The sequence below is a fragment of the Spermophilus citellus genome, assembly GCF_964194105.1.
Source record: "Spermophilus citellus genome assembly, chromosome: 8".
NCBI classification, from domain to species: Eukaryota; Metazoa; Chordata; class Mammalia; order Rodentia; family Sciuridae; genus Spermophilus; species Spermophilus citellus.
In genome coordinates, this window is record NC_138189.1 from 148,644,959 (window position 1) to 148,672,204 (window position 27,246).

Consider the following 27,246-nt stretch of genomic DNA (forward strand, 5'->3'; position numbering starts at 1 on the left):
CTTTACCGCTGAGCTTTTTTAATTTATTTTGAGATAGGGTCTCACTACTTGCTGAGGTTGGCCTCAAACTTGTGATTTTCTTGCTTCAGCCTCCTGTGTCACTGAGATTAGTCATGGGCCATCACACTGACCATGGGAAACTTTTTAAAAAAGGAAGAGTTCTAAAGATATCCAATACAGCAGTGGAGTGAGGGATGGGAAGTTCAGCCATTTGTATCCCTTTTCCAACATCATCTCAGGTATCCAATATATAAATCTAGAAATATTTTACAGAAAAACAAGTAGTTGCTTAAAAAACTAAATGATTTCAAAAACATTTTATCTAATTTTACAGTATTTTCTAACATTTTAACAATTAATAATAACTCTTCATGCTGTGATTCTCCAACTAGATTACTCCACTTTAATACTTACTAGTCTTCTTTAATGTTGAATAATTTACCTTAATCCTCTTGAGCCTAAGGATACAAAATGAGACTCTGAAAGATTCAGCCTAAATACTTTTTTGTACTTAGGCAAATATCAAATATATGCTTCCAAATATATATGAATAGAGTTATTAAACACATCTGGTAAGGGGCTGGGACTGTAGCTCAGTGGTAGAGCGCCTGCCTCACACCTGTGAGGCACTGGATTTGATCCTCAGTACCACAAAAAAATAAATAAATAAAGCTATTGTGTCCATCCACAACTAATAATAATAATAAAACAAACAAACAAAAAAATGCCCTACATCTGGTTAGGGTACAAATAGCATTCTGAATGGGAGTCCACTGCATTCATTACTAGGGTTTATTATTATTATAGTCTAACATTTCATCTATTCTCCACATACATTTATGCTAAATCAGAACTTCTATAAATATATTGTTTTCATTTGAATACCTTATCAATGTATACTGGATAATCACTCGAAACCAGATTCTGGCATCTTTCTCGATTTCCAATCATTTTTCTGAATTCAAAGAGTCTATTATAGAAAAGGAAACAAAAAGGAAAAAAAATTAGCAAATCCAATTCATTCTATTTTATTTTATTTTTGGTACCAGGGATGGGACTCAGGGGCGCTTAATCACTGAAACACCTCCCCAGCCCTTTTTTATGTTTTACTAGAGAAAGGGTCTTGTTGGGTTGCTTAGGGCCTCACTAACTTGCTGAGTCTGGGTTTGAACTCCTGATCCTCCTGCCTCAGCTTGGGATATCTCAGAGTTGCTGGGATAACTGGCATGCACCACTGCACCTGGCTCATAAGCCATTTTGAAATTTTTTAATCTTTTAAGGAAAGGGTCAGTTGATTTTTTTTTTTCCGCAAACTGGACACTCATCTCAAAAAAAAAAAAAAAAATTGGAGGAACAATAATGTGCAGAAAATAATGAACACATAAAGATTAAAAATGAAGCCCTTGCAGTGTTGCACTCCTGTAATCCAGGCAGCTGGGGAGGTTGAGACAGGAGGATTGTGAGTTCCAAGCCAGCCTCAGCAAAAGTAAGGCACTAAGGAACTTAGCAAGACCCTGTCTGTAAATATAAAATAATTTGGGGATGTGGCTCAGTAGTCAAGTATCCCTGAGTTCAATACCTGGTACCCAAAACAAAAAGAAAAAGAAAAACAAAACAAAACAAAATGAAAGGCACCAAGTCTGAAAATTAATTAATTCCAGATTTGCCCATGAGCTACAGTGAATCCCCAGTTTTACAGCCATGGGTAGACCCAAGTTACTCAAGAAAAGTCAATCCCTAGGAAATACATAGAACTCGAATTGCCTAATGAATTACTGAAGTTAGAAATCTAGCTTGTAGCTGGATGCAGTGATGATGCATGAATATAAATATAAAGAAGTTGAGGCAGGAGGATTGTAAGATCAAGGCTAGCCTAGGTGAGTTAGCCAGATTCTGTCACAAAAAAAAAAAAAAAAAAAAAAAAAAAAAAAAAAAAAAAAAATGCTGGGGTTGTAGCTCAGTACTGCAAAAATAAGAATAAAAATAATATAAACATTTAGTTTGTGTTTCTGACAGCTCTTTAAAATCTGAATTATTTAAAAAATAGCCTTTTATAAGCTAAAACTTCAATTAAGACATATATAATTAAATGTTTAATTTCTTGGACAGTTCATTTTTGAGCGTAAAGGATTTTAAAATTGAAGTAAAAATGTAAATGTTACTAAAAAAAAGATTACCTTTTGAGATCTTCTGGTCTTCCCCATCCTCTGATAAAAAGTTTTGTGAGGAGAAGTCTCCGGTATAGAACATCTAACTTGCTCACCCCCATTAGTAGCAAACAGCATCTAGGAGAAAAATTTAAAATGACTTTAAATAAAAAAAAAAATGCAAATAGCAGGTCAATTTTCTTTTCTTTCTTTTTTTTTTAAGAGAGAGTGAGAGAGGAGGGAGAGAGAGAGAGAGAGAGAGAGAGAGAGAGAGAGAGAGAGAGAGAGAATTTTTAATATTTATTTTTTAGTTCTCGGCGGACACAACATCTTTGTTGGTATGTGGTGCTGAGGATCGAACCCGGGCCGCACGCACGCCAGGCGAGCGCGCCACCGCTTGAGCCACATCCCCAGCCCAAGCAGGTCAATTTTCTAACTACTTCTTTGATGAGGTGAAATTCAAAATTTAGAGTAAATCCTTGAATTTATTCCTTTGAAAGTAAGACATGAGATTTAGAAAAAAATGAGAACAGAAGTGGAGAAAATGAAAAGCTGCAACCTTCATAAAGCTGCATTCTGCTAGGGCAAGAGCTCTCTATCCTCTGCTCATTGACTGACAGGTACCTGATATTTATTGGATATAAATAGTAGCAGATAATACTTACATAGTATTATATTCTCAGCCAGGTACTATTTTTAAAACTACAAAACATACACTTTCTCTTTTAAACCTCACAAAGATTGGGTTACAGGGAGGAGGAAACAAATGTCACACAGTCAGTAGAAAATAGCCATAATCTAACTCCTACACAAAGCTCAAGATCTAAGTACCACACTGTAACTACTCCTCTTGTATACCACAATGAAGGACAAGTACTAATCTGTGCTACTACCTGCCTACCATTTACCTGTCTCTTTTCAATTATTTCTAAAGATTATTTTATACTCACCTCCATCTTTTCTAACTGAAAGGTGTGGTTTCAATTTGTGTGTATAACCTGATTTAGGTTCAGAATTTATTCTACTTAGATAAATGGAAAATGGAAATTTACATTTCAATCAGTGAACTTTATTAAGTACTTATCATTTTGTATGTTTTTTTGTGAACATCATTGCTGTCTGCATACACACACACACACACACACACACACATATATATATGCATGTAAGCACACACATATATATTTAATTTTTAATAAACTTCAAGTTAAATTTAATGTTTTTTGTCTGCCCAGGTGTGCAATCTACCCCACTGTCAACTGGGCTGGCAATTGGTTGTTTTTAGGACTGGACCAGCAAACCAAATCATTCATACCATCTCACAAATGTTTACTTGATGATGTACTTATCAGGCAAATCCAAAGTATAGCTAGAGTACAGTATTATTTTAACACTACTTATTCACTCTCTAGTTTCATGTTATTCAATTACTCTTGATAAAAATTTGGTGTTGACATAATGTTAGAGAAAAAAACAGCACTGCATATACAGCTTTGTTTATATTATTCATATCTATGGCATAATACACATAAACTGGTATTCCGGTTACTAGATTCCTATAAGTTATCATCAATTCACCAGAGCTAAATCATCGTGGATGGCTTAATAAAAATTTAAGTTTCTGAACTATTAAGAAAGTATTGCTTACTTTTTCCTTTCAACAAATATTTTCTTCTTAAGTGCTTAAGAAATAATGCCAATCATTATTTTAGGCCTTGTGTTACAAGGATGATCAAAGCACTTTCCTGCTCTCATGGATCTTTTTTTTTTTTTTTTTTTTTGTATTTATTTTCTAGTTATAGGTGGACACAATATCTTTATTTTATTTTATGTGGTGCTGAGGCTAGAACCCAGTGCCTCACGCATGCCAGGTAAGCACTCCACTGAGCCACAATCCCAGCCTAGATTTTTTATTTTAGTGAAAAGAAAATGATTTAATTTTTTTTTTTTTTACCCAGGCGTGGTTCTTGGGTTTGGAATTATATAAATCTTAAATTCTATTTCAGCCCCCAAAATATAAAATGCCAGGCTTTTCTGACCCTCTAATTATGCAGGTCTTTTTAGGCAGGGCTGGCTGTGCTCAGGGTATCAGTATCACCATCAGCAGATAATAACCCAAGCTCAGAGTAAAGACAACTCCAATTTACCAGAAGGAGGCACCATCTGGAACCATGCCAGACGCTAAAAGCCCTGACACTAGCTGGACTAACACCAATGAGTTTCGGCAGAAACAGGACCCACTGTTTTCAAGTTATTTATCAGGCCAAACTGACACAACTGCCATCTATGTTTTTAAATAGCCATTGTGAAAAGGAAAAACAAAGTGAAACAAAAATAGAAGTTCTAGTACTGTGCCAAGGAATGAAATTCCTTTCCTAGAAATGAGCTTTTATTGCTAAGGTGGCAATCCTGGTCTATCATGCCATCTAGTACTCTTATCTCCTGTCACTTTCATACCTAAGTATTTAAACAGCCCTAATTTCTGCAAGACTTTTATCCTCATGTTGTTTATGTGTTACATATGTACCTCAAAGGCATAAATACTTTAAAAAACAACACCATGCACAAGAAATTTATTCCCACCCTCCAAAAAGACACCTAATTTTTTAATTTTGTAATTTCACTTTTAAATCACCTTTTTTCTATACAAGATAAGTAGCTAAGAAGGGCTTTAGATACCTTAGACATCCAATGTTAAAAATCTACTACAGGGGGCCAGGGATATAGCTCAGTTGGTAGAATGCTTGCTTTGCATGCACAAGATCCTGGGTTCACTCCCCAGCACCAGCACCACCACCAAAAACTCCCCCTCTTCCCCCCCAAAAAAATCTACTACCATTGTGTAACGTGTTTAATCATTTTTAACCTTACACTGGAGAAAATTAGGAAAATAGAAGGTTTGTTTAGGAGGTGGGTGGCTATCTATTTTGAAGGGTCATCTAAGGAAATCTACTAAGTGGATTATTTCATAACCTCATGTGAAACTTTCAGGAAATAATCTAATCTCCTTTTTCCAAAGGGCTAAAAGTTTTTTTTAACTGTCTACTTAGCCAAGGTGAGGTGGGACATGCCTGTAATTCCAGATACTCCTATAATCCCAACTTCTTGAGTGGTTGAGGCAGGAGCATCACAAGTTTAAGGCCAGCCTGGGCTATTTAGTGAGACCCACTGTTTTCAAGTTAGGTATCAGGCCAAACTGAAACAACTGCCATCTATGTTTTTAAATAGCCATTGTGAAAGGGAAAAACAAATTGAAACAAAAACAGAAGTTCTAGTACTGTGCCAAGGAATGAAATGCCTTTCTTAGAACTGAGCTTTATTGCTAAGGTGGCACTCCTGGTCTATCATATCATCTAGTACTCTTATCTCCTGTCACTTTCATACCTAAGTATTTAAACACAGCCCTAATTTTTTAAATGGCTGGGGATGTAGCTCGGTGGTGGCACCCTGAGTTCAATCTCCAGTACCAGGAAGAAAAAGAATGCTGTGTGTTCCTAAAAGATACTTAGAGCTTATTTAGATTTTGCCAGTCCTGCAAGTACTCATTGCATGTGTTTTTGTGGTCTGAAGTCATCTCTTGGACACAGCAATGGAAAGGAGCAGAATACCTGGGTCAATCCACTAGCTGTGTGACCTTGAGTAAGTACTTAAGTGATACTTGGCCTAATGTATAATAGCAAATTATTTTGTTAACATAAAAATTGAATATGTTTTGACATTTTAAGAGATATGAGAAAAGATACTTCTTGTTCTTTTCACAGGAAGCATGATAGTGAGGAGTACAGGCTTTAGAGTCAGAAAGGCAGTTTTTTTCTCATTTAAACTGTTGGTTACTAGCTGTGTGACCCTAGGCAAATTAACTTAATCTCCCTACCTTCAATTTCTGTCTATTTGAGAAAATTCCCACTTTAGCAGGTTATGTATGTGCGGGTGTAGGAATGAAGTAATTCCTTCAGCTTACATACCTGTAGCAAACTTTCTGTTAAGTGCAATACTGGCTAAAAGTTCCTTTGTCCACTACATATGTGCCATACACTGCCCTAGCCTCCAGGGATTAAAAAAGGCAATGATGGGGCTGGGGTTGTGGCTCAGTGGTAGCTTGCTTGCCTAGTATGTGTGAGGCACTGGGTTCAATTCTCAGCACATATAAACACATAAATGAATAAAGGTCCATCAATAATTAATAATTTTTTTAAAGAAAGGCAATGATGGATGACAGTGAAAAAACATGGCTAGAAAATGCTAAACTTCCTACCTATGAATTTTGTTGGAACTAATTACAGCTATTATAAATGAATTTGCAAGACCGAACCAAACAAGTACCAACTAATCAGGTCTAGATTCAGATGATTCTGAACAGAAGACACTTCAAGTTTAGCTATTCACCAGTGGAATGTGCCCAGAAGTTCCCAAATGAGGCAAAGCTCAGAAATGATGGCAATGCCACACATAACATGTGGAATCTGACACAGAGTGTGAGCTTATAAACATTAGTTGAGGGGCTGGGGGGGTAGCTCTGTGGTCACAGCGCTTGTTCAGCATGTGTGAAATACTGGGTTGGATCCTCAGCACCGCACAAAAATGAATAAATAAAATAAAGGTATTGTGTCCATCTACAACCAAAATAATTTAAAAAAAATTAGGTGAAATGGACCGAGTGGGCTTCACTTCCACATTGAGCGACTGCGGGAAAGTCTCTTCTCTGGACCTTTAGTGCTCCATACAATAGAAAATTTGTTTGCTTTTCCTATCTCATAGACTAGTTGTGATCAAATGAAATCACTAGTTATAATAAAATGTTAATTTACGGGACAAACAAGGGCTACTGCAACCAATTAGCCTACAGGCCTAGTTGTAGGAATAAGATGTTAATACGTAAAGACCGGGAAGGAAATAGCATCTAGATGTAGTGAGAACACCCGTATTTCCTAAAAATGCCATCTTCTTTGTGATAAGGAGCCTTTCGTTGCTAAGCACTTTCCCAAACCCCAGCGACCCGAGCGGGCCCTGCTGAGTGGCACCTCGCAAGGCTCCGGCCCTAGTCCGCGGGACTTCCGCGGGACCGCGGCGAGACGCCCCCTTTGGCCTCCCTCCTCGCCGCCCTCGCCGCGCGCCCGCCGCGCCCCAGCTTCGCGCTGCGCCTGGCGTCCCTGCCGGTCCGCACGTAGGCGGCGCGCCGAGAGGCGCGGGACTCGGCCTCGGCCGACTACTTACTGGCCGCCGGGCGAAGCCCACGGTTCGCTGGCCGAGCGTCCTGGCGCCGCCGCCGCTCCCGGGACTCCTTTGCCAGCCCCACAGCCGCACCGACCGAAGGCTCTCCGGGAATAGTGGCCGTGGCACCCGCAGGCGGCTCGGGGAGGGAGGAGCTCGAGCCAGGCTGGGCGGCGCCTGGACCCACGCCCGCTCTCCCCGACTCTACCCCGCGAGGCGGGGAAGCTGGCGAGTGCGGACACGGGCAGGAGGCCGACGACGCGGAGCCCCACCCCTTCTCCCCGCCTCCGAGCGCTGGCGCCCCGCCTACTTCCGGCACCAGGCGCGCACGCGCACTGGCAAGGTTGTTTGGCCAGCTCCGGGTTTGAACCCGAGGGGTCAGGTGTCGCGTGAGCTGGCCGCGCGCCTCGGTGTGGGGGTTGTAACTATGGCGAGCCCGGGCGAGGATTCTGAACGGGAGCCGCTCTTAGGGGACTACCCATCCGGAAGCAGGTGAGCTGGGAGGACCTCTCACCCTCCCGCTGTGGAGGCCCGCTGTTACCTCCCGGGCCGCGCCCTCGCTGACTGGGGAGCCGGCTCGGCCGGAGCCGGGGTTTGCTCCCAGCTGTGGGGAAGGGCGTCAGACCGCGGCGCGGCCAGCCTGGGGTTCGGGTTTACGACCTCGCACGAAACCCAGAAAGAAGGCGCTGCAGAAAAAATGAGTTTATTTGAGAATAGTGGGGAGTGGCCGTCCGGGGTCGACAGGCTAGGGCACCCCTAGGCGCACCCGGGAGCGGCGGGGAGGGAGAACCCGTGCAGACTGAGAGCAGAAAGCCGCTCGGAGACGAGGGTTAGAGGTCGCCGCAGCTGGTTGCAGGAGTTGGCGTTTGTTCCTGGGCGAGACTCCCACTGCTAGGTAAGTGTCCTTGTGCGGGTGACATCTAGACTACCGGGGGCTCCAGGAGGCTCTTGATGATCCTATGTCAGGCACTCGTGCCTGAGAGCTTTTTCTTGTCTACTCGACTCCTTTTGTTCGAGTTTGATACAGAATGTATGAGAAACCCAAGCTGCCTCTCTGACTTTTAACTGCAATAAAGTTGCAATGGCCAAATCACAGCACTGTGATGGCCAGTTAGAACTGATCACTTTCACATTTCACAAAATGATGGTTTTAATCCATACTTGAAGATACTGGTCTTAATATTGACTCATTTAATAGTCTGATAACTTCTTGATACTTTCTTAGCAAATAAGTGGGCTCCCCTTTTGTCCTACGCCAAATGTACAGATGAAAACCCATGTTTACATATTTAAGGGATAACGTGCTAGTATTTTTTTAAAATTATTTTTATTTATTTGTATGTGGTGTTGAGAATCGAATCCAGTGCCTCACGAATGCTAGGCAAACGCTCTACCACTGAACCACAACCCGTGTGTTAGTATTTTGATTCTTATAATTCTTGCTATTCAGAAGTGTTTATACTTTTTGTCAAATTGCAGAGTTAAGTATGTATTTTTGCCTTTAGGAAAACAGAATTAAATAGTATTATTTAAATAATAAAACAGTATTGTTTCATTCAAAACATAATTATTTTGTTAAGTAAATTAATAAATATACAGACTTAAGCTGTCTAAATTTTGATTTTTGCTCATTTAATTCTTCTTCAGCACCAAATATTTTAATCTCTTTTATTGAAACCCTCCAGTTCTCTATTTACTAAACAGAGCATATGAAATGCAGTTTTATCTTACTTGATTTTATCTTGAGATCATTAAAATATCAGCATTGAAGTATGTTTTAATACAATGATGTCCTGTAGGTCTGTGAAGGCATTTGGGTTTCAATAAACTGCTTACTAATTTATTCCACACTGCTATACTTTTTAAGGTTATTTATGTCAGCTTTCTAGTTTTTCTGTCTATTTTGTTACTCGTGGAATGTCCCTCATCTCATTTGTGTAATTGGTCAACAACCCCTGTTTTTGTTGCTCTCAGCAACCTCCCTTCTCTCTAGTTTTATTTGAGGGCTTCTAGTTTGCTGTGGCTTTGAAAACCAGGTATCTATGCTTAATAGAATTGTGTACTTCCTCTGATTTGGGGCTAAAGATCTTTCCTGTTAGTCAAGTGCAGGTTTGAGTGCATGGACTTTGTGGCATTTGAGTTTCTTAGAATCACTTTTGCTTCTTGTTTTTTTTTTTTTTTTTTTTTTTTGTCTGTTTTCCAAACAGATTGCTCCTTGAGTCATAACTCAACATTTAACCATATTAAATGTGTTCTTATGGTATATTTATTGCACTTTCTATGACTCTGTCCAAATAAGCCTATTTAAAAATAGATTTTTTTTCCTTAGCTTTGATTTCATCCAAGTGATTGTCTGATGCTCATTAGGGTCCATCTAATTCAAAGTTCCCTTCATTAACAATTCTTCAGTTTGAGGTTCTAGAGTTAGCAATGTATTTATGGTATTGGGAATTGAACATGGAATGCTCTACTACTGAGCTGTATCCTCAGCCCCTTTCTTTTTTTTATTTTTGAATTACAGTTGCAATAGTTTGCCTAGGCTGGCATCAAACTTGAGATCCTCCTGCCTCATCCTCCTAAGTCCTTGGGATTTTAAGCATGCACCACTGTGGCCGGCTAAGATTTAACATTTTAAAAATAAAAAGAATATTTTGAGAATAATTCAATAATATCTTTAAAAACATAATTTGATTCCTTAACAAATTGAACCTGTCAGGCCTTGTTCAATTTGACTATCTGGCACAGACATGAGTCTGGTTAGCCATAGTCCTTGTTGTCTAACAAGGTTGGTTATAATTTGCTGACATGGAGGGGTTAGTTTCCAATTCCTTTCTTGAGTTTCCAGTGCTTCCCAATGGACCTCCTTTATAGAGCTTCATTAAGGAGAACAGTGATGGATAAACTTTTTCTGGGAAGGCCCAGATGGAAGTATTTTAGGCTTTATCAGGCCTAAAGTAAAAGTCAAGAATATAAGGATAAATACTAACAAAAAAACAAATTCTACAAAAGTTTTTGGTAAAAAATTTTAAATATAATAATAAGTGAATAAAATATTTTGTAACATTGGTCTATTAATGAGAGGAATAGCATTTTAAGAGAATGACATTTCCTTAATTGGAGTTCAAAATTAGTGTTTTCAGACATTAAATTGATAAAAAATATCCATGTGTAAAAAGTATTCTTACCTTGTAAGTCATACAGAAAAGGTGGTGGGCTAGATTTGGCCTACAGAATATAGTTTGCTATTTCTCTCTTAGAGTAACCTAAAATGCTATAGGTGCTTCCAAGTTTTCTTTGCAATTTCAGTCTCTGTAAAAAACAATATTACTGGGGCTTCTGTCCTGATTGATCATATCTTTATAGAATCAGTTTCTTTTTTCTTATTTCTGTAGATGTTAAATCATTATACTGTTCCCTCAGTGAGCACACATTTCTCCTGTCCTCTTAGAATATGGATTCTGTTTTGTTCTTCAATAATGAATTCAAAGTTTTTTGGCAAACACAGTACTGCTATTAACCTACATCCCCTTGTGAGTTGTATATGCCAACAATAGCAAAATAGTCGGTGTGCAAATGTTTTGCTTTTTAAAGCTATCTTCTGTCTTCTAAGTATCTGTATACAATAAAGGGTAAATTATACTTTTTCTGCATGTGATCCATGGAAACTTTTTTTTTTGAGAGAGTGAGAGAGAGAGAGAGAGAGAGAGAGAGAGAGAGAGAGAGAGAGAGAGAGAATTTTTAATATTTATTTCTTAGTTCTCGACGGACACAACATCTTTGTTGGTATGTGGTGCTGAGGATCGAACCCGGGCCGCACGCATGCCAGGCGAGCGCGCTACCACTTGAGCCACATCCCCAGCCCTGATCCATGGAAATTTTAAAAATTTGCTCCTTTATATGATTAGTACAGCAGAAAACAGTATTTGTAAATTGCATCTCTGTCATACCATTTGCAAACTTAAAGCAAGAGAAAATTATTAACACATAAAGATCTGCTCATAATGAGACAAGGATATTCAATTTGTATAGATTTATCTGAAATGCTTCAGGTTTTGGATTTTTCCAGATTTTGGAATATGCAAAGGTAATTTTATACAGTATTTTTAGTGTGTTTATGTTTTGACTATGACCTATCATGTGGGGTTTATGTGTAAAATTTTCCACTTTGGTGTTGTGTTCATGCTCAAAAAGTCTCAGATTTTAGAGATTTTAGATTTTGGGTTTTCAGATTTAGGATGCTCAACCTATATTACTTTTTATCCTTTACATTTAGAGAATGGGACATTATAGAAACTGAAGAGCATTATAAGAGCCGATGGAGATCTATTAGGATTCTGTATCTTACTATGTTTCTCAGCAGTGTAGGTAAGTATTAGACATTATAAAAAATTTTAAGAATTCAAAATTAATTTTTACCTCGTTTAATATTTTAAAATTACCTGTTAGGGTGTGAAAAATACATAACATAAAAATTATCATCTTACCCTATCTGAATTTGGTGGTTTAAGCATATCTTATTCATATTGTTATGTAACCAATCTCTAAAATATACTCATCTTATAACATTGAAACTTTATACTTGTTAAATAACTCCCACTTGAACTCCTGGGCTCAAATCATTCTCCCACCCAACCTCCCACCCTCCTGAAAAGCTGCGACTTCGTGAATGAAGCGTCATTAAATTTTGATGTAGTTTAGTTTAACTGTTTTTTTTTTTTTTTTATTTATGTGGTTGTTGTCTTTGAGCCTTAATTTAGTTTTCTCATTGCCATAACATACAAATAGTAAAGTATGAGAATATTAATTGGTGTTGCTTAATGAATTTTAATGTAGTATCATTATTTATAAATATATAGTTACTTAAAAGTAAAATTTTATAAGGAAATCTTTTCAGAATATCAATATCTGTAACCATATTAAAAATAAGAGGGTTGATACACACACCTGTAATCCCAGTGACTCAAGAGGCTGAGACAGGAGGATCACAAGTTCGAGGCCAGCCTGGGCAACTGAGCAAGATCTGGTCTCAAAATAAAAATAAAGGGCTGGGGATGTAGCTCAGTGGTAGAACACCCCTGGGTTTAATTCCCAGTACTGGGGAATTAAAAGGATGAGGAAACATAAGAATTACCAATATTGTGAAATGTTTAGAGAACTAACTTTTTTCAAAGTTTAGATTCTTTAAATCTGTAGGCATTGATTTTTACAAGTGGTTTCTTTTAGAAGATAAATTTATTTATTTATTTTAAAGAGAGAGTGAGAGAGAGGAGGGAGAGAGAGAGAGAGAGAGAATTTTTAATATTTATTTTTTTTAGTTCTCGGCGGACACAACATCTTTGTTGGCATGTGGTGCTGAGGCTCAAACCCAGGCCGCACGCATGCCAGGCGAGCGCGCTACCACTTGAGCCACATCCCCAGCCCTAGAAGATAAATTTAATGTAGGTCATTCTACTAGACTTTTTTTTTTTTTTTTTTTTTTGTATATTCCTGTTTTTTTCTCATCTGCCAGTCCTATGTATGATTCAGCATTGGATAATAACACTTTTTATTTATTTACCTTTGGTACTTGGAATTTAACCCCAGGGGTCCTTTATCACTGAACTTCATCCTGAGACCTTTTATTTATTTATTTAGAGACAGGGTTTCACTGAATTGTTAAAGTTCTTGCTAAGTTGCTAAGGCTGTCCTCAAATTTGCCATCCTCCTGCCTCAGCTTCCTCAGTCTCTGGGATTGCAGGCTTGCACCACTCGCCTACCCAATGTGTACTTTAAATGGGTGAATTGTATAGTATGTGAATTATATCTCAGTTAAACTCTTTTACAAATAGGCTTTCTAGAATTTATGATTGGATTTGGTTAACCTTTAAAATTGACAAATAAGGCTGTGGTTATAACTCAGTGGTGGAGTACTTGTGTGAGTCCCTGGATTTGATCTCTAGCAACACACACACATATACAGAGAGAGAAACAAACAAGTAAAATTGATAAATAGCATTGGCATTTTATCACTGAAGTTCTTAAGCAGTAAAAGCTTGTAGTGATAGTGAATTTTTAAAAGATATGTACATCATGAATAATCTTGGTTCTTTATATCCAGTACTCCCTGTATGTGACCATTTTCCTTTTTCCTAGTCTTCCCTTACAGTGAGTTCTCTATCCCAAAGAACACAGGCCTGCCACTTCCTGTCTAACAATGTGGCCTTTCCTCTATTTATGTCTGCTATAAACACTTAAAGCTTTTAGTAATGTCCATTTAGAGATGAGACTACATGAGTGAGGAGAAATAGGTTCTCTGCTTTTATTGTCTTAATTATGGGCATGTACTATGATTCTGTTTTTTTCAGTCTTTAGTATTCATTTTCCTTTCAATAATTAAAAATGACACTTTTTGATAAATTACGCATTTGTGTGTACAAATTTATAGGTTTAGAATGGTATTTTAAAATCCATGCTGTAGTTCCAAAATTTTATCTGTAATAGTGATTAAATTGTTATAATTGTAAATAACCAGGTTTGCCTCTTTACAGGGTTTTCTATTGTGATAATGTCAATATGGCCCTATCTCCAAAAGGTTTGTACATTTCTATCTGTTCTTTCCATAAGTAACTGTAGTAGTAGTAAGTTTTAAGTAGTTGAACATTTTCTATAGTGGCTCTTTAGTATTCTGTAGTTTAATCTCTACTAGAATAACTTTAGAACATAGTTCCTCAAAAGAGCCTTGTAAGTAAAGTAACAGAATATGTTTTGGGCAAACCAGAACACATTTGGAGTAAAATGGATGCTATACTAAGAAGACAGGATTATAGCTGGACATAGTCTTAATCCACAAAATATACAGATGATATTCCTGAGGGATAATTTCATATTTTTCCCTTGGAATTAATCTGGATTGTTGGGCAACATTATGAATAGAATAGATAATATGCAGTATTCCCTTGGTTTTCTTGGGATATTGATATCTAGGACTTCCTACCCCAGCATACAAAAATTTATGGCTGCTCAAATCCCTTAAGTAAAATGATTTATTTAAGTAAAATTTACATGTAATCTCTTCACATTCTCCAGAGACTTTATTTATTCCTAGATTATGTCTAATAAAGTGTAAATGCTATGTAAATGTTTGTTAAACTCTATTATTTTTATGTGTAATAGATTTTGTTATTAATTTATAAAGCATCAACCAATGTGATTCTGCATTCTGTATACGGGGTAAAAATGGGAGTTCATAACCCACTTGAATCAAATGTATGAAATATGATATGTCAAGAACTATTTAATGTTTTGAACAACCAATAATAAAAATTTAAAAAAATTTATAAAGCATCATATTAAAAATAAACATAGAGGGCTGGGGTTGTGGCTCTGTTGCAGAGTGCTTGCCTGGCATGTGTGAGGCACTGGGTTCGATTCTCAGTGCCACATATCAATAAATAAAATAAAGGTCCATTGACAACTACAAAAATATTTAAAAAATAAACATAGAAAACTTGAGAAGGTTAAATTCTATTATTTAGAGAATAATAACAAGGGGGAAAAGTCTATGTTTATTCAGTATACTTTTCAGTGAGACCCTGTCTCAAAATAAAATAAAAAATGGGTCTGGGAAGGTAGCTCAAAGGTAAAGCACCTGGGTTGAATCCCTACCTAGTATCACCCCCCCCCCCCAAAAAAAAAAAAAAAAAAGGAGAGAGAGAGGGAGAGAGAATATGATTTATCATGTGTTCCTGGTGGGAATGCAAAATGGTACAGCTACTTGGGAGTTTCTTAAAAAACCTAAATATAGTTTTAGTGTAGCATCTAGCAGTTATGCTTCCAGATATTTAACTAACTGATTTGAAAATTTATGTCCACACAAAAATCTGCATACTAATGTTTGTAGTAACTTTATTTATAATTGCCAAAAGCTGAAGTATACAACAGATACTTAAAGCAATGAGTAGAGAAGCAACATGTGGTACATTTGTATAATGGAATGCTATTGCATTGTACGGTGGTGTGTACCATTGAAGGATATCATTAAAAGGCTCATAACGCTATTCTAATCATGAGGAAAACATCAGACAAATCAGTCATAAAAAATAAGGAGAGTCTGAGAAACTGTCACAGCTCAGAGGAATCTAAAAAAACATGAGGACTTGGGGCTAGGGTTGTGGCTCAGCAGTAGAGTGCTTGCCTAGCATGTGTGAGGCCCTGAGTTCAATCCTCAGCACCACATAAAAATAAATAAATAAAATAAAAAGGTATTGTGTCTAATTACAACTAAAAAATAAATATATATTTAAAAAACCATGAGGACTAAATATAATGTGGTATCCAGGTGAGATCTTAGAACAGAAAAAGGTCATTAGGTAAGATCTGGGAAAATTTGAATAAAGCACAGACTTTCATTAATACTAATTATCAGTATTGGTTCATAATCTGTGACAAATGTAGCATACATTTCTTTTGTAGTATTAGGAATTGAACCAGGGGCCTTGCATGTACTTGCAAGCCCTCTACCACTGACCCATATCCTCAGATCCTTGGAAGTTAATTTTAAAAGTTATGTTATATAAAAAAAAAATATTATCATGACACAAAGCATTCTTTCCATATTGGCAGAGTCATTGGAATTTAAACAGGATATTTAACAAATTAGAAGCAACTGTTTCTTTGCTAAAATTACATTTCTTTTATCTAGTCTTTTTTTTATTGTAGATGGACATAATATCTTTATTTTATTTACTTTTTTTGTGGTGCTGAGGCTTAAACCCAGGGCCTCACACATGCCAGGCAAATGTTTTACCACTGAGCTACAACCCCCGTCCCTTATCTAGTCTTTTTAACCTGCAAAAGTCTCAAAAGAAGATTGTTTGTAATGATTCTGCATGTTCTGCATAATAAGTTGAATTTTGAAAAGTTACAAGTCTTTCTGTAGACATTTGACAGCTTTTAAATGTAAATTTATTGAGTTTGTGAGCTGATAACTAGTCCTTTGCCAATACAAATGTAACTTCTGCCCAAAACTGTATCAATTTAATCAAGAAATTTCATAATGATATTGAGAACTTCCTGTGTACCAGGTATAATACTAAGCCTTTTTTAAATTAATTTTTAAAATTATGCATGACATCAGAATGCGTTATAATTCTTATTACACATATAGAGCACCTTTTTTCATATCTCTGGTTGTATACAAAATATATTCACACCAATTTGTGTCTTTCTACATGTGCTTTGGGTAATAAGTCCATCACATTTCACCATCATTTCTAACCCCATATCCCCTCCCCACCCCTCTGCCCTATCTAGAGTTTGTCTATTCCTCCCATGCTCTCCCTCCCTACCCCACTATGAATCATCCTCCTTATATCAGAGAAAACATTCAGCATTTGGTTTTTTGGGATTGGCTAACTTCACTCAGTATTATCTTCTCTAACTCCATCTATTTACCTGCAAATGCCATGATTTTATTCTCTCTTATTGTTGAGTAATATCCCATTGTGTATATATGCCATATTTTTTTTTATCCATTCATCTATTGAAGGGCATCTGGGTGGGTTCCACAGTTTAGCTATTGTGAATTGTGCTGCTATAAACATTGATATGGCTGTGTTCATGTATTATGCTATTTTTAAGTCCTTTGGGTATAGACTGAGGGGAGGGATAGCTGGATCAAATGGTGGTTCCATTCCCAGTTTTCCAATAAATCTCCATACTGCTTTTCATAATTGGCTGCACCAATTTGCAGCCCCACCAGCAGTCGCAAAAATTAAAATCAAGAATCAACAAATGGGACGGACTGAAACTAAAAAATTTCTTCTCAGCAAAAGAAACAATCAGTGACATGAATAGAGAGCCTACATCTTGGGAGCAAATCTTTACCCCTCACACATCAGATAGAGCACTAATCTCTAGGATATATAAAGAACTAAAAAAGCTAAGCACCAAAAAAACAAATAACCCAATCAGTAAGTAGGCCAAGGACCTGAACAGACACTTTTCAGAAGATGGTATACAGTCAGTCAACAAATATATGGAATGTTCATCATCGCTAGCAATTAGAGAAATGCAAATCAAAACTACTCTAAGATATCATCTCACTCTAGTCAGAATGGCAGCTATTATGAGGACAAACAACAATAAGTGTTGGCGAGGATGTGGGGGAAAACGCACACTCATACAGTGTTGGTGGGGCTGCAAATTGGTGCAGCCAATCTGGAAAGTACTAAGATTTATCTACATCATCCTTGAACTTCAGAGCAACCCTGGGAGGAGTTACTGTTAGTCCTATTTGACAAGTGAAGAATTTGGGCTGAGAAGACAAGTTCTTTGTCCAAGGTCACACAGCTAGAAAATGGCAGACATTTTCTGAATTTCAGGATACTAATTATTTCATGATAGTATGTTGCAAGATATCTTGCTTTTAAGATAGTGTGTGCAAAATATTATCTGGCTTATCATCTGTCAGAAAGATAAAAGCTAGGCTAAACTTTTTTCCCACAAAAGAAACAAACAAACAGCAGCAAATTTTCCAAAAGAATTTGGTTCTATTCTGAATATGTATCTCCTGGCCCCTGGTGACAGACAGGCATCAGTGAAGTGTTGCCCAACGGTGGGGATGACCTCTAGAAAGACACATTCTTAGAACACAAATTATGAATTAGAGTGATAGCTTATTTCATTGTGTCAGGGAGTTGATAAGTTATGATAATATAGCATGATAATAAAACTGGCATATTATTAAAAGAAAACACTAAGAAATATTTGTCCTTATATTGTATAGGTAAATCATTAAGTGCATGTAATATAGTGACCTGCTCCTAAGCACTGTACATATGTTGGCTCAAATAATTTTTATAAAAACTCTGGAGGAGGTTATCCCCACCTGACTGATACAGAATTAAAGTGACTAGGCTTGGTGGTGCCCACCTGTAATCCCAGACAGGCGCTGGAGGTGAAGGCAGGAGGATCACAAGTTCAAAGCCAGCCTCAGCAATTTAGTGAAGCCCTAAGCAACTTAGCAAGACCCTGTCACAAAATTAAAACTAAAAAATGGGCTAAAGATATGACTTAGTGGTTAAATGCCTCTGGTTTTAATGCCTGGTATGAAGACAAAAACAAAAAATCCAAATACATTATATTATAATATAAATAATATATTAAAGCAGGATTTTTCAAATGGAGCTAAGTAGAACCTAGTTGGGACACTCCTTAATGGTAGGGACTGTGTTTATTCTTTTTTGTATCCCTATTGCCTGTCTTAAGTTTTTGATATAGAGTTTATGTTACATTTAAGCAATAATCTGCACAATAATAGGTGAGGAGCTTTGAAACACACGCATTCATATCTAAGTTCTCCTAGCTCCACCACGCGGCCTGCGCAATGGTTTCATTAATGAGGTTCTAGGCATAAAGTTAGCTAGATGAGATCGAGATAAAACACACAGACTCAGTTACCTTATTTATATTGCCAGGTCCGAGACGGCTCCCCTCTCTGGTTCCCTCCTCTAACCGCCCAGCAGGGCAGCAAGGATTACTCAGGGCTAGCAGGAGAGAGAGAGTTTGAACATGCCTGGGAGTAGCCTTTTATTGGGGAACAAGAGATTCAGGGGAGAATTCCATCCAATGAAGGTTGAGGGGAGGCTGCACTCCAAGGTCAGGGTCAGTGATTGGGCCCCCGGGGTCAGTGGTCAGGCACACCCCCACATGGATGGGCTCTCTCATCAGGAAAGGGCCGGGAAAGCTTCGACACAGCCAAAGCGCCTCAGACCCTTAACGGGAGCCACCCAATCACGTGTCAGAAATGGCTTCCCACACCTAGCAAAGCATTAACATTGCTAGAACTTTGACTTTGTCAGTACTGTTGCATTTTAGAGAACAATGTTTTGAACTTCAGTACCCAACACTTTGGGAGTTTATTTTATTTATTTATTTATTTATTTATTTATTTGGACTGGGGATTGATCCCAAGGCACTTTACCCTTGAGTTACATTCCCAGTTCTTTTTATTTCTTACGTTGAGACAGGATCTTACTAAGTTGCTGAGGCTGCTGCATATTTGTGATCCTTCAGCCTCTGGAGTACTTGGGATTATAGACATGTACCATCACACCCAGCTCTTGATTTTTAAGTTGATTTTCTATATTTATTTAAATTCATTTTATAAAGTTTAATGGTTCTTGTTTCCCCCAAGTGACTGTTTATGTTGATTTGTTTCACAGTCCCTTTTCTAAACGAAAGTTTTCTATTTTTCTGAAAGTGTTGTATTTTCTGAGTTTTAGTCATTTGGTTCTCTCTTCACTTTTCATGATAGTAAACCCTCTTTAGGTCTAGGGATATAAGTCATCGATAGAATATGTGCCTAGCATGCAAGAGACCCTGAGTTCAATTCCCAGTAGCATCAAAACCAAAACCAAAACTAAACCTTCTTTAAGTAGCAGAATGGACCCTGTATGTTGAAAGGAAGAATTAGTAATACTTTTAATAAGAGAATTGTCAGCTTTTGTGTTTTACCCATCTGACCATTATGCCCAGTGTAAAAAATAATAGTAATAGATTTACACACTAATGTCTGTTTATGGGATAGCATAAATATAAAAAATTGTATTTATAAGAATTAAGGAATACCTCATTATTTTTATGAAGTTATTATTTTTATATGTATATATAAAACATTTATATATAAAGTATAATTATCTTTTCAACAAGATTTTTATGCACCACTTATTTCCATAAAAATTTAAAAAAAATGAAGCTCCCATTAAGGGAGCTGTATACAGTGTGAGAAATAGAATATAGTATTCAGCCTTAATTGGATTCAATTGTAGCCACTTCAATTATAGCCCTTCCCTTTTGCTCTCCCTAATTTTAAAATAAACCAGTAGTGTAGATTGTATCCCAAGTCTTCCAATCAGAATGCAGGTAGTGCTGTCTGAGGTATATGAAAGGGCAGACTGCCCACCTAGGCATCCTTGCTAGCCAGGTTCCTTAACTTGCTTCTCTGTCAGAAGTACAGTTTGCCTTGTCCCCTTGCTTTTGATTTCTGGTGGCACCTCATTGTTTCTAACACAGTGAATTGTTAGCACATTTAATTGTAATGTCAGAAGTTTGAATTCTTTCCTGTAATAGAGTTCAGAACCTCTATGTTAGAATGGTTTCTGTTTTTTAATAGAAAGACTTACATGGTCAGACAAATGTATTTAAACTTTACCTTTCTTGGGTAAAAAATTCTTAAAGCATTGTGTTTATTTATTTATTTTTTTTTGCAGATTGATCAGACAGCTGATGCAAGTTTTTTGGGCTGGGTTATTGCTTCGTTTAGTATTGGTCAAATGGTAGCTTCACCTATATTTGGTTTATGGTCTAACCATAGACCACGGAAAGAACCTCTCGTCATCTCCATCTTTATTTCAGTGGCAGCCAACTGCCTGTATGCATATATCCACGTTCCAGCTTCTCATAATAAATACTACATGTTGGCCGCTCGTGGATTGGTGGGATTTGGAGCAGGTAATATGTTTGTATGTATATGTCTAATTGTATCAACTTCACATTCATCCTAATGTTTATGCCCTCTTGCCTGGCTTTATTTCTTCTTAGTCTAGTATCTCACAATTGGGCACACCCATCTTTTCTTACAAAGAGGCAAATATGTTTTCCTATCACTTTGCCTTGCTCATTGTGTTTCATTACCTGTAGGTTTTCTCCTTTGTTCCCATTATTATCCTTCAAGATGCAGATTAATTTCTACATCTTACATGAAGCCCTCCCACACCACTCTACCCCTTGATCTTCCTTTTCTCTGATCTCTCTCTGGCACTTTCTTATAGTCTTGCATGGTTTTATCCTTTCTTGCTAGTCAGATGGTAAGCTCTTTGCAATTAGAGATAGTTATGACACTTTTTAATCTTCTCTGGCTCCTAGCAGAGTCTCTTGAACATAGTAAGTGCTCAGAAAAACTTTTTTGGGTTTTGAGAATTGTATCCAGGGTTTCTCTATCACTGTGCTATATCCCCAGTCCCTCTTATATTTTGTATTTTGAGACAGGGTCTTGGTAAGTTGCCCAGGCTGGCCTGGAACTTGGTGATACTCCTGTATTAATCTCCTAAGCATCTGGGATTACAGGCATGCCCTACCACACCTGGCTCAATGAAACTCTTGAGGTAAATTGTTATTGGATTTTTTTCCCGTTTCATATATTTCAGGTCTATGCATGCAGAGTTTGTGACATCTTTCCTTTAAAAATAGTTGTAAGCCTGGTGGTGCATGCCTATAGTTCCAGCTACTTGGGAGGCTAAGGTAAGAGGTCAAGGGCAGTCTGAACAACTGAGCAACATTCTGTCTCAAAATAGATACAAATAAAAAATGGTAGTATGGGGCTGGGGATGTGGCTCAAGTGGTAGCGCGCTCGCTTGGCATGCGTGCGGCCCGGGTTGGATCCTCAGCACCACATACCAACAAAGATGTTGTGTCTGCCGAGAACTGAAAATAAATATTTAAAAAAAAAAAATTCTCTCTCTCTCTCTCTCTCTCTCTCTCTCCCTCTCTCTCTCTCTCTCTCTCTCTCTCTCTCTCTCCCCCTCTCTCCCCCTCTCTCTCCCTCTCCCTCTCCTCTTTCTTAAAAAAAAAAAAAAAAAAAATGGTAGTATGCCATTCACTCAGAGTTTTCTGAGTGCTTAATGGAGAAAGTTTGATATTTTTATAATGTCATTTTTCTATCTATTCAAAACTGTGTTTCCATTAATTCATGCATTTGTTCAATAAACATTTCTTAAATGCTTTGTATGATCATAAAGAGGAAGCAGTGACTATAATGTTGACCAACATTTCTTTTTTTGCATAGAGCCAAATTAAGTGCCATGTTATAAATTGAAGGATATTCTCTCTTATGGTGGATTATTGTGTCTTTTCTTAGGAAATGTTGCAGTGGTTAGATCATATATTGCTGGTGCTACTTCCCTTCAGGAAAGAACAAGTTCTATGGCCAATACAAGCACGTGTCAAGCATTAGGATTTATTCTAGGTCCAGGTAAGTGCTCTTCACTTGTCATGATTTGAATTTGAATTGGGGAAACCTTTGTGTTTTAAAGATACATATAATCCAGTATAAAACCTCCTGGCTGATGGGCAAAATGAGGGAAACTAAATTTTTATTTTTATTTAATTTTTCGCAGTGCTGGGCATTGAACCAAAGGGTTTTTGTGTGCTAGGCAAGTGATCTGGCAGTGAGGCAAGGCTCATTTTACCTTGACACCAGTTCTCTCAAGTTAAATGCCATTTGTCCCACTTTACAGATGAGGATGCTAAAAGCAGAGAGAGCCTAAGAAAATTGGTTACCCAGATAGTAAATGGGAAATTCAGGTTCGGATCTAACTCTGACTCTTGTCAACTAATCAGTTTGATCTGACATCTTTGCAAGAGTTTATTTTTCCATTTATTGGAAACAATTCTTTTTACTAAAGTATTTAAGGAAAGTTATAAGATTCTTTACCCTTTAATCCTTTGCCCATAGCTTTAAGACTTTTCTACGGCTGAAGAAAATGAAAATGTGTTTCGTTTTGTGGATTTTTCGGGGGTAGGGTGGGGCATTGGGATTGAACTCAGGTTGCTTAACCACTGAGCCACATCCACAGCCCTTTTTATTTTTTATTTTGAGACAGGGTCTCGAAAAGTTGATTAGGGCCTTGCTAAGTTGCTAAGCCTGGCCTTGAACTTGTGATCCTCCTGCCTCAACCTCCAGAGTTGTTGGGATTATAGGTGTGCACTCTCATGCCCGGTTGAAAGTGTTTACTATTTCTTCCAAAGCCTCTATCCTTTTGCTAAGTATACAAAAAAATTAATATGATTCTAATAATTCCCCATGGCAAATTCATTTGGCTGAGTAGAGAAATTAGTCATTTTTTTCCAGTGTGTTTGAAATCAACTTTATTCAGAAATAATGTACATAGAATAAAATGTACCCAATTAGAAGTATACTTTGATATTTTGACAAATATATGAATTATGTCGTTTCATTATTTTCTCCCATTCTAGAATTTCATATACTTGGAAATATGTGGTATGATTCTTTATTTGGGACTGGATTCTTTTGTTATTATGCTGTTCTGGTTGATTATTTCATCCGTATTATTTCATATTTTTCATGTTAAATATCTATGACTTTTTAAAAATGAGTTTCCCTGTATGTAATATGTCTTTGTTTCTTTGGCTGATTTTTGTTGTTGTTTTAGTACCTTTTCTTTATTATTGCTTTTCAGACATTTCATATGATATGCGTTTTAAAATTTTTTTTGTTTGTTTATTGGGACTTTTTAAAAATTTCTTACATACATGACAATAGTGGAATGCATTTCATTCATAATTATCCATTCACAGCACAATTTTTCATAACTCTGTATATAAAGTATGTTCATGCCAAATTATGCCATTATACATGAGCTCTCTTTTTTTTTTTTGTATTACAATTCTTAATATATCTTTATACCAAAATTTATCATATCTCTGTTTGTATATAAGGTATGTTGACACCAAATTCACATCTTCATGCGTATATTTTGTATAACGATTACCGTCATTTTTAATGTCCAGAAAATATTGAAAATCCAGATACTTGGTCTATGCTTTGGCTGTTGATTACATTTATGACTATTATCAGTTTTGATCTAACTCAGTTTACTTCATCATTAGCACCTCACCCCCACCTTCAGTTCCCATTACTTCCTTTTCTTGAGCCAAAAAAGGCTCAACAGAATAGGGTCTAATTCATAGGTTTATCCGAATCCTAATATTTTGGTTTAATATTCTGGAACAAATATAAGCACAAATGTAGACGGGTTGAACCTTAAGGCTATACTGTAAAATACACGAGGACATAGCCTGGGTCTTCTTATTTTTCATTCTGCCTCCTCAATATTAGCACAATACCTTGTGTAGATAGAATATTGTTGACCACCTTCAAAGTTTTGAAAGATTATCTCATTTAAACAGTTTGTGTTATAGATAAGTAAATGGAAGCCTGAAGAGATTTGATGGCTTCTTCAGTAGTAAGCACTCAACAAGTGGTGCATTTACTGAATGCTTGCTATGGGCTGGGCACTGTTCTTTAGGTACAGCATCTCACTTCCTCCTCACCCTAAGGTTATATGCTAGTGATTAACAGAGCCTCATATACAATTCAGACAGGAAAGCAAACCACAGTACTGTTGATGTCCAGTTTTGCCACAGATCAAATTTTAAATTATATCAAATATATATAATTTGGGTATATAAATAGTGATATTTAAAATATTTGACCTAAAATATGATGTTTTCTTTGTTATAATGAAACTGATTAAACTTTTATAATTTATTTATTGAAGAAACTGTATAACTTAAATTTCCAATTGGAATTTTTTTTGAGAAAAGAAGATCCTGGGGCTGGGGTGTGGCTCCATGGTAGAGCATGTGCTCTGCATCCTTGAAGTGTTGGGGTTCATGCCTAGCACTCCTGCCCACTCCTCCACCCTATACCTCCAAAAACAAAAAGCAAAAAAAGGAGATATTGACAGGTAACTTAGATATAGTCCTTTGTGGATGCACATACGGCAGTTTCTCTCACTCTTATTATTGTCTCCTTAAGGAGTCTTTTCAGACTTTTTTTTTCTGAGTTACTCAACCCCCATGAAATTTCAATGCCACATCTCTTCATCTATTTTTTATGTGCTTTACAATAGAAGAAGGGAATTGTTGTTGCCACCCCCCAATCAAGAACCAATTTTCTTGCTGCTGTGGGGAATGCGTGATGTAGATGGATGATTCCTTAATGTGACTTCCATTCTGAGACAAATGTCTTGCTTTTCTTTAAGCCTGTGCCTCCCATATAATAATTCATTTGTGTACATTTTATTTTAATAAGTTTTTCAGACTTGTTTTGCTCTAATTGGAGAAAAGGGCGTGACATGGGATATGATTAAGCTACAGATAGACATGTATACAGCACCAGCTTTACTTAATGCCTTCGTTGGAGTTTTAAACATTATTCTGATCATCACTGTGTTAAGGTAATTAGAGATGATGATATAAATTCTCATAGATAAAAATTTTAATAAGATTTGTCATTATTGGTAGAAAATTATCCCTATGTATATAAGTTTTAATAAGATTTGTCATTATTGGTAGATAATTATCCCTATGTAGTCTTTGTTTTTGATATTTATTATAGTTGTGTTCACATTCTTTGATCAGTTAAAGTATGTAGTGATAGCAACTATAATAGTAGACAACTTGATAAATGAGCACAGATTATGAAGATCTTTGAATATTCAAGATTTGATCTTTATAAAAATTTAATATTATTTGTTTTCAAGATTTGGTCCTATTGACTATGTGTTTCTAAGTAAGGGAATGTTACGGAAGCAGCATTTTAAGTAGATGAATGGATAAGTGTCTTAAATTTACAAGTTGCTTGGAATGTATGTCTCTTATATTAGAGATAATTTTCTAAAATTACAGATGTTTTGTTAACTTTGTTTCTTTAGAATGCTTTATCCAATTGTCCGAAAGCATTTGTAACTAATGTTTCAGATCACTGAAAATTTAAAATACTGACTAAAGTAGATCACATATGCTTTTGGATGCATTGGGTTTTTTTTTTCATTTTATGGTTAATATGATATGAATTATAACTTCTGTCTTTTTAAGTTTATTGGTTGTATTCATCAGTAGTAATTTCATTACTCAGAAGTCATTAAGGAAACTATATCAGAATGTAAAAAAAACAGAATTAAATCTGAATTGTTTCTGTATTATATTAATCATTTTCAAAATACAGTATTTATATTTTTCTTTTTAAGAGAACATCGAGTGGATGACTCAGGACGACAGTGTAAAAATATCAATTTTGAGGAAGGTACTATTCACCTATTTGAGTAAATTACTTTGGCATTATCAAAGTGTTTCTAATGATTGTTTGTTGTTTGCTTGGATTATTCTTCTGAGGACAGTATAATGGGTGTTTGGGAAAAAGCTTCAAAACTGAAAGGTACCTAAATTGATTTTTTTAAAAAGAAATTTTCCCATATCAATTATTTGACTCTCTCATGTTGGCAGACTTAAAACCATTGCTAAGCCAGGCACCATGGCGCACGCCTGTAATCTCAGTGGCTGGGGAGGCTGAGGCAGGAGGATCGAGAGTTCAAAGCCAGCCTCAGCAATAGTGAGATGCTAAGCAACTCAGTAAGACTCTGTCTTTAAATAAAATACAAAATAAAGTTGGGGATGTGGCTCAGTGGTTGAGTGCCCCTGAGTTTAATCCCCAGTTCCCCCACCTCCAAAAAAAAATTGCTAAGAATTATTTCGTGTTATTTTCGAACAATCAGTTTTCTAAAACTGTGCCTTTCTGTTTCAAGTAATTCTTTATTGCCTTATGGTTTCTCTTTATTGCCATATGGTTTCTCTTTTTTTTTTTCATTCTTTTATTATACTTTGTAAATGTACATTTTTCATCCTTTAGATCTTTCTTTGCCTCATAAATAATGTCCAATCTAGGAAGTGGATATATTTTACCAAACACACCATTATTTAAGTGCTAACTGTCCTTCTTGGGGATTGTTTTTCCATGTTAAACTGTAGCCTGGTCCCTACCCTCAGTGAATTTTCAAAGCTATGGAAAAGACCCGGTGTTAATTTGCCAAGCACTTTCATATAAAATTGTTTTTAAATTTTAGAACATGTTTAGATAAAATGTTCATAATCAATTTTAAAATATTCTAGTTTATAGAGGTTTATCCTGGGATGATAATTTCCACTTACATAGAATTCAAAATCAATATATTAATGTAGTCTTTCCTCAAAATTCTTTTTTTTTTCTTGTTTTTTTATTTATTAATGAATTGGGGGTTAAACCCAGGGGTGCTTAACCACTGAGCCA

At 36.6% G+C, this 27,246-nt stretch overlaps 2 protein-coding genes across 10 annotated transcripts in view; one reads left to right on the plus strand and one right to left on the minus strand.

Annotated features, from left to right (window-relative positions):
* The window catches only part of ABHD18 (abhydrolase domain containing 18), a 37,458-nt gene extending 29,819 nt beyond the window's left edge, over positions 1 to 7,639 (minus strand). The window contains exons 1-3 of one of the 5 annotated variants that reach the window (XM_081303689.1): positions 7,362 to 7,639; positions 2,178 to 2,285; positions 886 to 970 (exon numbers count right to left, since the gene is read on the minus strand). In XM_081303689.1, the coding sequence (XP_081159815.1) occupies positions 886 to 970; positions 2,178 to 2,269 (177 nt within the window). In that variant the 5' untranslated portion in view covers positions 2,270 to 2,285; positions 7,362 to 7,639. Of the gene's footprint in view, positions 1 to 414; positions 459 to 885; positions 971 to 2,177; positions 2,286 to 2,706; positions 2,752 to 7,361 lie in introns of those variants that run through there. The other 4 variants (XM_081303688.1, XM_081303687.1, XM_081303691.1 and 1 more) reach the window with 4 other exon arrangements.
* MFSD8 (major facilitator superfamily domain containing 8) overlaps positions 1 to 27,246 on the plus strand; it is a 93,328-nt gene that overhangs the window by 52,225 nt on the left and 13,857 nt on the right. The window contains exons 1-7 of one of the 5 annotated variants that reach the window (XM_081303682.1): positions 7,692 to 7,850; positions 11,632 to 11,723; positions 13,886 to 13,929; positions 20,609 to 20,849; positions 22,255 to 22,368; positions 25,234 to 25,378; positions 26,171 to 26,226. In XM_081303682.1, the coding sequence (XP_081159808.1) occupies positions 7,786 to 7,850; positions 11,632 to 11,723; positions 13,886 to 13,929; positions 20,609 to 20,849; positions 22,255 to 22,368; positions 25,234 to 25,378; positions 26,171 to 26,226 (757 nt within the window). In that variant the 5' untranslated portion in view covers positions 7,692 to 7,785. The other 4 variants (XM_081303684.1, XM_081303683.1, XM_081303685.1 and 1 more) reach the window with 4 other exon arrangements.